We start from the raw sequence: 15082 nt of genomic DNA on the forward strand, positions 1-15082 counted from the left end.
AATATATATATTATTATATTGTAACTTATTTGTAAATTACATTAAGAAAATGAAAAAAATTATACATATATAATATTTTATTTTAATTAAAATGAACTAAATAAATATATACATGGTAATATAAATATATTCACCTAACGTTAACAGTTAAAAGCTGTTATTGGGGAAAATGAAAAATTATTAAAAGTTATATATAAAATATATATATATATATATAATATATATATTATATATATTTAAATTTTATTTATTATATATATATATTTTTTATTTTATTTTATTTTTGTACCATATTGTTGATGAGAATATATTTTATCACATTAATTTATTTCTTTACATTATTATTTTCATTAACAAAATGTATTAAAAACAAGAACAGAAATAACATATCAAATTTAACCTGTACCTATAATTTGTCAAGGGTAAGAAATAGGCCTATACTTACCACAGGTACTAAAAGGAGAAAGATCAGGAATGACTTTTTTTTTTTAAACAACGACAGAAAAATGATATCATTATGTAAAAAAATTGGTATAAAGAAAAAGTTCTTATTCTCTAAATTTCAAGGGAAATATAATCTCTACTGTACAACAAAAAATGGTATGCATATAATATATAAATAAATAAATATATAAATATATATATATATATATATATATATATATATATATATATATATGTGTTATATTTTTTTTCTGTAGTTGAAAGGACGAGAATTAAAGACTTATTCAAAATGGATATAAAAGAAGCAGAAAAAAAAAATTTTAAAATATGCGGTTGGATAAAATCAGTGAGAACTGTAGGAAAAAGTTATTTTGTTTTTGTAGATATTAATGATGGTTCCTATTTTAAAAATTTACAAGTTATAATTGATGAGAAAATTCCAGACTATGATTATATTTTAAAAACATCTACAGATGATGCCATCGAATGTTTTGGAGAGTTAAAAGGATCCATAGGAAAAAAACAAAACATCGAATTGTGTGTATATGATATTTCAAAAAATCATTATATAAAATTATTTAAACAAATGGATCAGAACAATGTAGAGGAAAAGGAAAAAATTAATGACAACACAAACGAAAAAGATAACCACAATAATAATAATAATAATAAGGACAATCTTAATGATGATATTATTTTTACTAAGAACTCATCTGTTCATATAAATGAAGATAATAAAACAAAGGACGCCAAACAGAATAAAGAAGACTATTATGTTATATCCAAAAAATATCACACAAAACAATATTTAAGAAATTATCCTCATTTAAGAGCAAGAACAAAATTATATAGTAGCATATTTAGATTAAAATCAGATATAATTTTTGAAACTTTTAATTTTTTTAAAAAAAAAAAAAATTATACATATATTAATACACCCATTTTAACAAGTAATGATTGTGAAGGAGCTGGGAAATTATTTTATGCAACTACATTATTTGATCAACAAAATGAAAATAAAAAAAAAGAAGAAGATCACATGAAAAAAGAAATAACACATGAAACAACAACTAATATAAAAGAAAATTGTTGTAATCAAAAAGAACATTTAGAATATATATCAAATCATAAAGGTATATCGAAAAATGAAAATTTTAATGAAATGCTTTTAAAAAATGTATCTAATGATTATGTACCACTTAAAAATACAGAATCATGTAATAATATTTTTGAAAAAGATTTTTTTAAAAAGGCATGTTATTTAAATGTATCTAGTCAATTATCTTTAGAATGTTTATGTTGTTCGATAGGGGATGTATTCACTTTAAACCCTTCCTTTAGAGCAGAGAATTCAAATACATTCAGACATTTAAGTGAATTTCTGATGTTAGAAGTGGAACTAGCCTTTTCAAACTTGAAAGATATAATAGATGTTTCAGAAGAATATATCAAAGAAATGATTACATATGCCTTATACAAATCAGAAGATGTAAATTATCTAAATGAATATCATGATAAAGATTTAAAAAATAAACTAGAAAATATATTAAATAAAAAATTTGTTGTAATAACATATGATGAAGCAATAAATATACTGAAAAAAGAAAATGCTTTTTATGATATCCAATGGGGTAAAGATTTTTCATTTGAAGAACAAAAATATCTAGCGACAAATTATTTTAAAGCACCTGTTGTTATAATAAATTATCCAACTCATATAAAACCATTTTATATGAAATTAAATGAAGATGAAAAAACAGTCTCTTGTATGGATATTATTTTTCCAGATGTTGGAGAAGTTGTAGGTGGGTCTGAAAGAGAAATTAATTTGAATAATTTAAAAAAACAAATGAAAAATAAAAAATTAAATATGAAATTATATGATCCTTATATACAACTTAGAAAACATGGAAATATACCTCATGCTGGTTTTGGCATAGGTATGGATAGATTGATTATGTTCTTATCATCAATAAATAATATAAGAGATGTGGTAACCTTTCCTAGATATCCAGGTTCAATTTTTATGTAATATTATAATGTTCTTATGAATATGGAAATCATGACTATTTCATTATTTTTATTTTCATCACTATAAGTGTATATTTAAGTTAAAAAAAAAAAAATAAAAAAATAAAAAAAAAATAAAATAAAAATAAAAATAAAAGTATATTATATATGTGTTTATTTATTTATAATTTTTTTTATTTTATTTTTTTGTTTATATATATATGTATATATATATGTTTATGTTAAAACACTTTTGAAACCTTTGAAGTTTTATTGATTCATTTGAATAAACATTTTTATATCATTTAAAATATTGTCAATTTGATCAATGTCACAAGAGTGTAAGGAGACCCACTGGGCATAGAGAAGACTGTTATGTGCCAAGGTATTAACACACTCACCAACAATCTAAAAAATAAAACAAATACATAAATAAATATATATATATATATATTTTATTTATATCATGTTTATATTACATTTTCTGATGTCGTTTCAAATTTACGACATCGTTGGATACATTCATCACTCTTTTGCTTAAATTTATCAACAAGTTCAGAATTTCTGTTGCTGAAATTTAATAAATGATTAATCTTTTTCTCATATTCTGATTTGTTTATGACTTCTAATAAATTTTCACAAGAATCTTTTAAATTGTTATATTTTTCTGACACTTCAGTATTTATATTATTAACTGTTTCGAAGAAATCATTGGTTAAATTACATTCGTTGTACATCATTTGGTTTTTTTCAGCTATATAAATAAATAATAAAAAAAAAAAAAAAATGATCATAAAATGTTTATATATATATATATATATGTGTTATAAAAAATAAGTGTAGTGTTATTCTTTACACTTCAAATTTGAAGGATCCTTATTTGGTATGTCCACTGAAACGTTTTCCTTTCCTTCATTATTTTCATTTGAAATACTAAAAGGAAATATATGCACACATACATATATACATATATATTTATTTATTATAACAATGAATATGTATTATCTCTTTACCTTGAAATATCGATATATTTTAACCCTATTTCTTTTATTATATCGCTATCGTCTTGTACTTTTACATTTTCTTTTATAATTTTTGATCTGTTTAATTCTTCAATTTCTTGGTTACTCTCATTTTTTATTCCTTCAATGTGGTAGTATTGTTCATTGTGTCTTATGCTTTTTTCATAAAAGGGAAGAACATATATAAATAAAAAATATATAAATGTAACTAGTTCAATCTGTATATTCATATGGACAATTTTTTTTTTTTTTTTTTTTTTACAATAAAAATAGTACTTGAAATCTTTTTCCACACTATACTCATTTTCAGATATTCCATTTATATTTTTAGTTCTTAAAAATAAAAAATATTTATTATATATATATGAAAAGATTAAAAGGAATATAAATAAATAAAAATATAAATAAATAAATAAATATATATATATATATAAATATATATATATATTTATTCTTACATATCTTCTTCAAAAACAGTTCCGTTGTTATACGATTCGTTATTGAATATATCGTTCATGTTATTATTTCTAATAAAAAGAAGAAAAACATATATTATATATATATATATATATATATATATATATTTATTTATATTTCATTTGAATATTATAAAACTTGAACAACAACAACAATAAGAACAAAAAAAAAAAAAAAAAATTACTGTAAAGAATTTATATTATTTATCTCATTTTTTGTCAATTTATTCCACTCCATATTATTAAAAAAGTCTGAGTCTATATAATTGTGTGCAATATTTAAGCCTATGCTATTTAATGTATTTGAATTATTGCTCATCGGTTCGTCGTATATATTTTGTGAGGTATATAAACTTAAATAATTTTCTAAGGCCTCACTTCAGACAATAAAAAAAAAATATATATTTATATATATATATACTTTGATTTATATGAATATAATGAAATTTCTTTTATAAATAAATATACTCCCATATATATATATATTAAATTGATGATGTATTTTTTTTTTTTTTTACTTTTTATTTGAGATGTCTACATTAATGTTAACATCTTTTTCATCAGTATTCTCGAGAAAAAGTAAAGAATTTAATTGTTCATGATCCATCATATTTTCAAAATTTAAAGCAAGTTAATAAAACTTGATGAAGCATAATACATATATATGTATATATAATTGATGTCAGAAGAAGTTAACAGGTATATATACAAACAGTACTCATATAAATTCAACAAAAAGTTAAATATATATTTTTTTACAAACAACAAGAAATATAATAATATTAAAAAAAAAAAAAAAAAAAAAAAAAAGTCCCAAAATTCAAAATATAAAAGGGAAACTTAGTATTTATGGGTGAAAAGAATATTGATATATAAAAATTATAAGTAATTTGTATTAAGAATAAAAAATAAATATAAATAAATATATAAATATATGTAAATATATATATATATATATATTATTTAGATAAAAAGGTGTATATACCTTATTCTTAATGCTATTAAAATTTTTTTTTTTTTTTTTTTTTTGCCGTTTGGTAAGAGGTTTTTAATTAAATATTAAAAAAGGAGAAAAAGGACGGATTATATATCATAAAAATTACTAATACGTATTTAAAGGTAAATATATTTTTTTTTTTTATACATCCCTTTTGAATATTTTAAAAAAGTGAACCATAATATGATTTAATTTTCCATTTATATATAATTAGAAAAAAAAAAAAAAAAAGACCCATTGAAATGCCCTATTGAATTTTTTTATAAAGAAAAATATATAGATTACACCAGGTTATACACAATTATATAAAAAATAAAAGAAAAATTTTGGACAGGAATATAGAAGACAATAAAAAGTAATATATATATATATATAATATTATATATTTAATAACCATCATGTTTTATATTATTACACATTTATTATAATGTAGAAAATTATATATTCATTAATATAGAACAAGAAGAAAGTCAAATAAAATATGGGAGTATATAAAAAGATGACGAAATATCAAGGTAGTTTATTAACAATAATGAGGAAAAGAATCTAATCAATAAATATAAATATATATATAATATATATATAATATATATTATTTTTTTTCATTTGAACAATTTTGTATATAGTACTAATAATATACAATTGAAATTTCTAAAAAAAAAAATTAAATCAAATGATGTTTTTTTTTTTTTATACATTATTAAATACAATATAAATATATATATATATATATATATTACATTCTTTTTACAGTGATAAAGTAAATTTTTAAATATTAATAAAAAAAAAAAAAAAAAAAAAAAAATATACATATATATTATATATAATCATATTTATAATGTAAATATAAAATTTTTTTTCCTTTTCAAAATAATTTTTTTTTTTTTTTTCCCATTATATATAAAATAAATATAAATCTATTATATATATATATATTATTATATATATTATATATTCGCATTAATTAAAAAAAAAAAAAAAATTGATAAAGTAATGACATAAATTATTGATAACAAATTGATATTTTGAAATAAGTGAAAAAAATAAATATAAAAAAAACAATTCTGAAATTTTTTTTTTAAGGAAAATGAAAAAGTGAACAAAATTTTTATATTATATTATATATATAAATATATTATATATATATATAAAATAATAAAATATAACATAAAATTATGTATTATGTTATATATAATGATATAAACTATCCAAAATTGAAACATATATTTTTTAGAAAAAAACAAAATATTATATAATAATAATAATTATATATATATATAATCAAATACAAAGAAAAAGTTATAATAATATGAAAAATAATATTTAAGGTTTTTTTTTTTTTTTTTTTTAAAAGTAAATTTTTAGTAATTGAAGTTATATCAAAAGTATTATAAAAATGTAGTTATTATATTAAATATAATATACAATATTTTTTTTTTAATTTACTAACAACCTCATCAAATGTGATAATTATTTTATATATACATATAATCCTATTTGTTATATGTGTACATGATTGTGCTTTATTTATATATAACATATGTATTTTTTTATTAACATTTAATTTTTTTTTTTTTTTTTTTTTTTCATTTTTCTTCTTTTTTTTTCAAATTGTGATAAAAAAAAAAAAAAAATATGATCTATATATATTATAATGGAGGATGATAAAGATAACAACATAACAAAAGAAAATCTGAATGACGTTGAAAATAATCAACTTCCTATAATAGAAGAAAAAAATATAAAAGAGGAAGAAGTAAATGATGGGGGGGGAAATGTTTTAAAAAATGAAACCATATACAAAAATTTATACAAGCATAGTTATAATACGCAAGTATATAAAGATGAAGTGACACATATTCGTTTAAGAAATAGAGAAAATAAAAATTTGGATGAAAATAATTCGGATGGTAATAAAAATGTAAATAAGAAGAATGGATGTGTTGAGATAAATATGAATGAACATATTGATAAAAAGGAAGATGATGACAGTGATGGTGATGATTGTGACGATGATAGTGATGATGGTAGTGACGATGATAGTGACGATGATGATGACGATGATAGTGACGATGATAGTGACGATGATAGTGACGATGATAATAACAATGATAGTCACATCAATAATAATAATAATAATATTTCATCACATAGCGAGAGTGAAGAAAATATAAAAGACCATAAAATAGTCACAAACGATGAAGAAAAGAATATTAAAATAATTGAGATGTATGAAAAAAAATTAGAAAATGAAGAAATAAAAAAAAAAAATAAAGAAGAAGTTAACCAAAATAATAAAAGTCAAATAAGAGAAAGCATTTCTAAAATTTTTAAAGAATGTCCTACATCTAAACCGAAAATAATTAATGAAATAAATAAGGAAACAAAATATGATAATAATAATAATAATAATAATAATAATAATAATAAAAATAATAATTATAATAATAATTATTATAGTTGTAATAATATGAAAGAAAATAATCATATACATGGAGATAAAAATAATATATATGGAAATAATAATTATAGCGATTCTGAAAAAAATAAAAGTAGTGATACAGAAAAGAATAAATTAAAATTGAATAATAAGAATACTTTAAAAGAAGGTAGTCTGTTAAGATTATTTAGATGTGAATATTTTGATACCCATTTACATATAAGATATTTATATGATAGAAAAGAAGTTGGTGTACATGAATATTTAGTTAATTCTTTATATACTCAAAGAAAATATGAAGATATATTATTTTATTTACCTCAATTAAGTCAAATATCTTTAGTAAGATATGAATCGTCATCTCTTTATCGTTTCTTATTAGAAAAAGCTAGTAAGTCAATGCATTTTGCCTTAAAATTATCTTGGTTATATCATTCTATTGTTGAAGATAATTCTAGTAAATATAAAGATTTAGCTCAACGAATGATACAAGAAATTGAAATGGCTGTTGTTAATTGTAAACCTTTAAATAATGAATGTAAGTCTTTTGAAGAAAATAAACAATCTTATCTTCTTGATTTGGCTTATCCACTTTTATTCAAAAGAAAATTTATTTTAAAAAAAATTAAAACTAATGAAAAATTAAACAAAATAAAAATGTATAATAAATACCTTAACAATTCATATAATTCTTATACCTTAAAAAATCTACATGCTAGTAATCCAATAGAAAGTGACACTACATCATTTTTACGTAATTATAAAAATTCAAATGATAATACACCTTCTCAAGGGAAGAATAAATATAGCAATGATGATAATTGTAATATAGAGAAGAGGGAAGATAAACAAGATATTCAAAATGTATCTGCAGAGGAAATAGATATAAGTAAAAATCTAAAGGAAGTTAATACGTTAGATGAAAATAAAATATCACCTGAAAATAATCAATCAAATAATCAATCAAAGATTCAATCGGAAAAAAAAACACCTATATTAAAAAGAAAGAATTTAAAACAAGCACATACAACACCATGTCCTAAACTTCCTCCTTGTTATATTATAAATTCTGGCTCTTTATCTATAGCTAGGGCTAAAGTAAAATTACCTAGTACTTATTCAAAATTAGGTAATCCTTTAAGTTTTTCAAAATTTTCACTTCCTGATTTTAATTATAGTTATGATATGATAGAAGAATTACAACAGTTTTTTATGAAACAAAGACGATGTGATTATTTTAGTTTATTAAATAATTTTATCAATTTACTTATATCAGTATCTAATTTATTAGCTGCTGAGCCAGATATAGATCTACGTAATGAATTGTTAAGACGATTTATATATTCTTTAAATAGCTGGATGAATATGAGAAGATGTATTGTGGCTTGTTGTGAAAATATTTTTGCAATGACAGGATTATGTATCCCATTAGAAAGTATGTCTTCATCAACTTATAATCATGATACAAATAATCGTTTAAGTTATAATAATTTACAAATTTTACATTTTAATAATGAAGAATGTAAAATATTTTTCTCCAAAAAAAGAGCACCATATTTATTAATGTTTGAAGTTGCTGATTTGGATGAGGATATAAGTCATATTTCTGATAATATTTTTTATACCAAAAAAAGTTTATTTTTTAATCAAGATAATAAAAATAATGATAATAATAATAATAATAATTACAATTACAATAATAATAATAATAATAATAATAATAATAATTATAATAGTGATGTGCAAAGTAAAGAACCAAAAATGGTAAGACAAGAATATAGTAGAAAGAGCCTCATTTTGTCAAGAAATTTTTGCTGTTCCAAAAATTATGGATACTATGAAGAAAATATGAATACCTTCGATTATGAAAATAGAATAAGCTTAGAAGACAAAAAAAAAAAGAACAGTAAGAAAAAAAAATATGCAAAAGAACAAGAACAAAGTAATAATGAAAAATTAAAGGATAAAGAAAAAGAGAGAAAGAAAAAAAATATTTTAGATTTAAATTCTTTAAAAATGGAAGATATATATGTATATAATTGTATTGTAAATGATTTGAGAAGAGAAAATTTGATATCCTTTACATCAAAAGAGGATGAAAATATAGCACTTATAAAAAAATGTCTAGGACTAAAAATGGTAGAAAAAGAAAATGATGACAATGACGATGATGATGATAATTATAATGAAAAAAAAAACTTGGATGAACAACAAAATGGAAATTATAATAATGATAATAATATTTATCATGATGAAAAAAAAAAACTTCAAACAACAAATGATAATTTATCATCGTCATCATCCTTTGGTGTTAAAAAAAATTATTTATTAAATTCTAGATCTGTTTCAATGCCAAGTTATTTGAATAATAGTGTTGAAAAATGTGATACGAGTTCATATGATAATACAAGTAATAATGTAAAAACATCTATGGAAACTATAAGTAGTGGTATAGATGATATTCTAGTTGAAAAAAATATCGAGAAGAATGAAACATATGAAGAAATGAAGAGAAAAAATTCAAATAATGAATTTATTGATTATAATGAACATATGGTAAAATTATCTCCATATTATGCAAGAACAAATAATAGAGAAAAAAATAAAAATGATGATATTGATAATAGCGATGATGATGGTGATGATAATATAATAAATAGTTATAATAATAGTATGAATAATAATAGTTGTAATAATAAACAAGATAATACAATTAGTAACTTCCCAAATAATATATTAGATTTGAGTGAATATTTTAAACCTGAAAATTATTTGAATGAAGAATTTAAAAAAAAAAATTCTAAAATTATTAAAAGATTATTATGGGGTGAATTATTTGAAGAAAAAAAAAAAAGAATAAGAAAAGTATCTCCTTATGGAAAATTAAAATCATGGGATCTAAAATGTGTTATAATAAAAGGTGGAGATGATTTAAGACAAGAACTATTAGCTTCCCAACTAATTAAACAATTTAAAATTATATTTGAAAATGCTGGATTACCATTATGGTTAAGACCATATGAAATACTTGTAACAGGTTCAAATTCTGGTATTATAGAGTATGTTAATGATACCTGTTCAGTTGATTCTTTAAAAAGAAAATTTGGAGCAGATAGTATATCGACCATTTTTAATATTGTCTTTTCTGATTATATTTTTGAGGCAAAAAAGGTAACAAATAAAAAAAAAAAAAAAAAAAAAACATATATAAATAAATAAATAAATATATATATATATATATTCATATGTATATATAATTTTTGTAGAACTTTATTGAGAGCCATGCTGCGTATTCTTTAATTTCTTATCTACTTCAAGTAAAGGATCGACATAATGGAAATTTACTCTTAGATTCAGATGGTCATTTAATACACATAGATTATGGTTTTATGTTAACTAATTCACCTGGTAATGTGAATTTTGAAACATCTCCATTCAAATTAACACAAGAATATTTAGATATTATGGATGGAGAAAAATCAGACAATTATGAATATTTTAGGAGACTTATTGTTAGTGGATTTCTAGAGGCAAGAAAACATTCAGAAGAAATTATTCTTTTTGTTGAATTGATGATGCCAGGTAATTTTTATAATGCACATAAAAGTGGATCAAAAATTTTTTTATTACATAAATGTATGTATATATATATATATATATGTATGTATGTATATTTCTTATTTTCCTTTTCAGCTTTAAAAATACCATGCTTTGCAAACGGTACACAATTCTGTATAGAATCCTTGAAAGAAAGATTTATGACCAATCTGACAGTCGATGTGGTAAAAAAAAAAAAAAAAAGAAACTAATTTATTTATTGAAACAATCATAGATATGTTACATAAATATACATATATATATATATATAATATTTTCATTTTATTATTTTTTCTTTAGTGTATTCAACGAATTAATGCCTTAATTGAAGCGTCCATTAATAATTTTCGAAGTGTCCAGTATGACTATTTTCAAAGAATAACAAACGGAATTATGTGAATCATTACAAATTTTTTTTTTATTATTTTGTTAAAAAAATGTTATATATTAACCAAATTAATATATATATATATTATATATATGAAGAATTAAAATATTTATAAATTAAATTTTAATAAAAAAAAAAAAAAAAAAAAATTAAGGAATTAAATTAAAAATATATATTTTAACAGTTTTATAATAAAAATATTAAATATTAATTTATAGAATGTTTTTTTTTTTTTTTATTTTCGTATTATTCTTTATATTTCTTTTTTGTTTATATATATATATATATTATATATATATTTAAATATATGTGTAATACCTTTTATGCGTATTTAATGTGTATATATAAAAAATCTACTATACAACAATATATTATCTTTTTACAACAAATATGTTTAACCTCTTTTTTTTTTTTTTTTTTTTTTTTTTTTTTTTTTTAGTTTGTATATGAATATCTCCATTTTATATATATATATAATAATTCAAAAAATACCACCATGATCATAATATATATATTTTGTTTATTTATTTATTTAATTTTTTTTTTTTTTTTTTTTTTACTATTTATTTATATATATATATTTTTTTTTGTCATTATATTTATTGTGAAACCAATTTATTATTATTTTAAAAAATACAATTTAATATAAACATTAAAATTTGAATATAGTAGTAAAGGTATATATAATTTATATACATAAAATGTATATTTTGATATGAATAAAAAAAGAAAAAGATAATTAATAGCTGATCATTTTTATGAAGTAAAAAAAATAATTGTATGGGATAAAATATATCTCATAGTGAGTGTTGGTATTAATATGTGAATAAATAAATAAATAAATAAATATATATATATATATATATAATATACCTATTAATTTATTTATTATTTTTTCTTGTTTGTGTTACACCTTTAAATGAACCTGGTTTATAGTTTGATTTACTTTTTTTAAATTTGTTGTAAAAAATGTCAGAAAATGAAAAAGCTTCATCAAGTGAAGAGGTAGCTGAAAATTCTAGAAATAGATCTCATAAGAGAAAGATAGATGAATTATATATACAGAATGAGATTGATAAATTAAATGTTGATGAATTAGTTCAACCAGAACAAAACAATGCTTTAAAAAAAGTGATAAAAACAGATAGAAAGATTGTTATAAATTTAGATGATAAAATAACAAAATTACAAAAATGTTGTCAATATGGAAAGCAAGTATCTAAAATTATAAATTTCAAAGCTGAAGGATTAAGTACTATATCATTAAAAGAAAAATTAAATTTTATATTAGATACATTTAATGAGAATTTTTCTGATAAAACAAATAATAATAAATTAGATTTTATAAAAGTATCTAATTATTTTAGTATGAATACATTTTCTTACTGCTCTTTAAATTATGATACTATACCTTTACATTTATTTATGTGTAATAATGATAATTCTTTTAATTTAGAATTAAAAGAAAAAAAAAATTACAATAGATCAAAACAAGTAAATAAAACATATAAAAAATTAAAAGATTATGAATATGAAAAAGGACCAGAAATCAAATTAGAAACATATGAACAATCAATGAAATTAAAAGATAAATTAAAAGAATTAGAAAAAATAAAAAAACATGTACACTTTATAAATTTTATTATAGATACAGATCCTATCAATGGTTATAATGAAACTACATTTAAATTATTTTTAATTACTCTACTTATATCTAAAGGACATGTCGAATTCTATAAAAATGAAAATAATATACTTTGTATTAAATCTAGTAATATTTTTGAACAAAATAATCAACAAGAAGAATATATATATGATCAAAATAAAAACAAACAAAAAAAAAATCAAGCCCTTTTAACTTCATGGTCTTATGATAAGTGGAAAAAATTAGCTACACACATAAAAGATAACTAAACCATACAAACAAACTCTAATAATATTAAATTTACAAAATGTATTTGCATAGGTATATACATATATATGTGTGCAAATATGTAAAATATTGAAATATATCTCAAATATATTATATATGTATGTATATTTTATTTTTTTATATATTATATTCATTTCATTTTAAATCCAAAAATGTTTTTCAATATATTTATATATATATATAGTTTCCCATTAATCATTCTGGTTTCATATTATTAAATATATTTATTCAATTATTAATTTTTTTTAAATATTTTTTTTTTTTTTTTTTTTTTTTGTCTTAATTTTTTTGTAAAATGTATTAATGGTAAAGATATGTTTATAATTATCAATTGTACAAAAAATAAAAATAATAAAACAATGAAACAATAAATTAATGAAATAGTAAAATATTCAAATATAAATAAATATATATATATATATATTTATATGTAATATTATTATTATTTTACTTGTTATTTTTGTTATACGTTATATTTTGTCTGGCATTATACAATTTAATATATACACACAAACAAATTATGCTCCCTTCATAATTAAATTAAACACAAAATATTACACATAAATAAATAAACATAAATATATATATATATATATATAATACATTTAAGTGTCCTTTATTTTTGGTAGAGATAAGATAAAGGGATTTATATTCATAAATATTCAACCTACATATATTAGCACATTTTTTTGTTCAAATGGAAAATTATATAAGGAATAAAAACGAGGAAAACTTAGAATATATAAAAAATAATATAGGATATGTATTAGCAAAATCTTTATTGTTAACCATAAAGACAGACACACAAGGTAACAAATAAATAAATAAATAAATAAATATATATATATATATATATATATAATATATTTATGTGGGGGTCCATATTATCTATACTGTTACAAAATAGATAATAACAGTTGTTATATATTTTGTTCGTACCCTCAGAGACATTTAAAATAAATATAATATATATATATATATATATATATATATATGTATGAACCTATAATTGTATTAATACATTTATATATTTATGTGTTTTATGTTCACCTATCTTTTAGATCCCCTTTCAATCATAAGGAAAAACTTACATAATTTTGCATCGTTTAATGAAGAGAAAAAAAAGAGAAAGGAAATTTTAATAAAGAAATTAAACTCGAATAATATAAAAATACATGATGAAATAAATAAAAACTTCACAAAAAAAACGATGAAAGATCTTTATCATTTTTTAAATAATGAAGACGTAATGGATATAAATGCTTCAAATGAAATGTTGTGTTTAATGAAAAATATTTTTGAAGTTGAAAATGTATATATAGGAAAGAAATATATAAAAGAAGGAAAAAAAAAGAAAAAAAACAAAAAGATATGTAATTATAAAAATTATATTGTAAAATTTTTTAATACAACTGAAAATTGTGAACTTCATAATCAAATATTATGTAATGAGGATGATATTAATAATTTATTTATTATTTTAGATAATACAAAAAAAAGAAAAAAAAAAAAAAAAAAATTCCATTTTGAAAAAGGCTTTATGTTTAATAACTTTATAAGAGGCACTTATACATATGATTCTTTTAATGATAATTTCTTTTCCTCTGTTAATCCGTTTTATGCGAATGTAGATTCTCTCAAAAGGTTGAAAAGTAATATAAGGGCAAGGAAACAAAAAATTAAGGGGAAAGAAAGGGAAATTAAAAAGGGAGACGATGATGAGGAGGAAAAAGAAAATGAAGATGATGATGAGGGAAAAGAAAATGAAGATGAAG

At 19.4% G+C, this 15082-nt stretch overlaps 5 protein-coding genes across 5 annotated transcripts in view; 4 read left to right on the plus strand and 1 right to left on the minus strand.

Moving 5' to 3' along the window:
• Positions 1-299: 299 nt before the first annotated feature.
• Positions 300-2476, plus strand: PADL01_0508400 (asparagine--tRNA ligase; the record flags this gene model as incomplete). The annotated part of the gene is made up of 2 exons (XM_028685444.1): positions 300-600; positions 702-2476. 2 exons carry the CDS (start codon positions 300-302, stop codon positions 2474-2476), a joined length of 2076 nt encoding a protein of 691 aa, XP_028536942.1.
• A 248-nt stretch (positions 2477-2724) lies between these two features.
• PADL01_0508500 (conserved Plasmodium protein, unknown function) lies at positions 2725-4559 on the minus strand (the record flags this gene model as incomplete). The annotated part of the gene is made up of 7 exons (XM_028685445.1): positions 2725-2862; positions 2934-3208; positions 3311-3387; positions 3468-3809; positions 3935-4003; positions 4138-4329; positions 4471-4559. The coding sequence occupies 7 exons, from the start codon at positions 4557-4559 to the stop codon at positions 2725-2727; spliced, it is 1182 nt and encodes a 393-aa protein (XP_028536943.1).
• Positions 4560-6603: 2044 nt separating this feature from the next.
• On the plus strand, positions 6604-11385 carry PADL01_0508600 (phosphatidylinositol 4-kinase; the record flags this gene model as incomplete). The annotated part of the gene is made up of 4 exons (XM_028685446.1): positions 6604-10560; positions 10656-10971; positions 11083-11171; positions 11287-11385. The coding sequence occupies 4 exons, from the start codon at positions 6604-6606 to the stop codon at positions 11383-11385; spliced, it is 4461 nt and encodes a 1486-aa protein (XP_028536944.1).
• A 958-nt stretch (positions 11386-12343) lies between these two features.
• On the plus strand, positions 12344-13288 carry PADL01_0508700 (conserved Plasmodium protein, unknown function; the record flags this gene model as incomplete). Its single annotated transcript, XM_028685448.1, has 1 exon — positions 12344-13288. One exon carries the CDS (start codon positions 12344-12346, stop codon positions 13286-13288), a length of 945 nt encoding a protein of 314 aa, XP_028536945.1.
• Positions 13289-14004: 716 nt separating this feature from the next.
• The window catches only part of PADL01_0508800 (conserved Plasmodium protein, unknown function), a gene marked incomplete at both ends in the record, with an annotated part of 3134 nt that continues 2056 nt past the window's right edge, over positions 14005-15082 (plus strand). The window contains 2 exons of the mRNA XM_028685449.1: positions 14005-14116; positions 14369-15082. The exon at positions 14369-15082 is cut by the window's right edge and continues 537 nt beyond it. Of these exons, the coding sequence (XP_028536946.1) occupies positions 14005-14116; positions 14369-15082 (826 nt within the window). The remainder of the gene's footprint in view (positions 14117-14368) is intronic.

The sequence above is a fragment of the Plasmodium sp. gorilla clade G2 genome, assembly GCF_900097015.1.
Source record: "Plasmodium sp. gorilla clade G2 genome assembly, chromosome: 5".
Lineage (NCBI taxonomy): Eukaryota > Apicomplexa > Aconoidasida > Haemosporida > Plasmodiidae > Plasmodium > Plasmodium adleri (nom. inval.).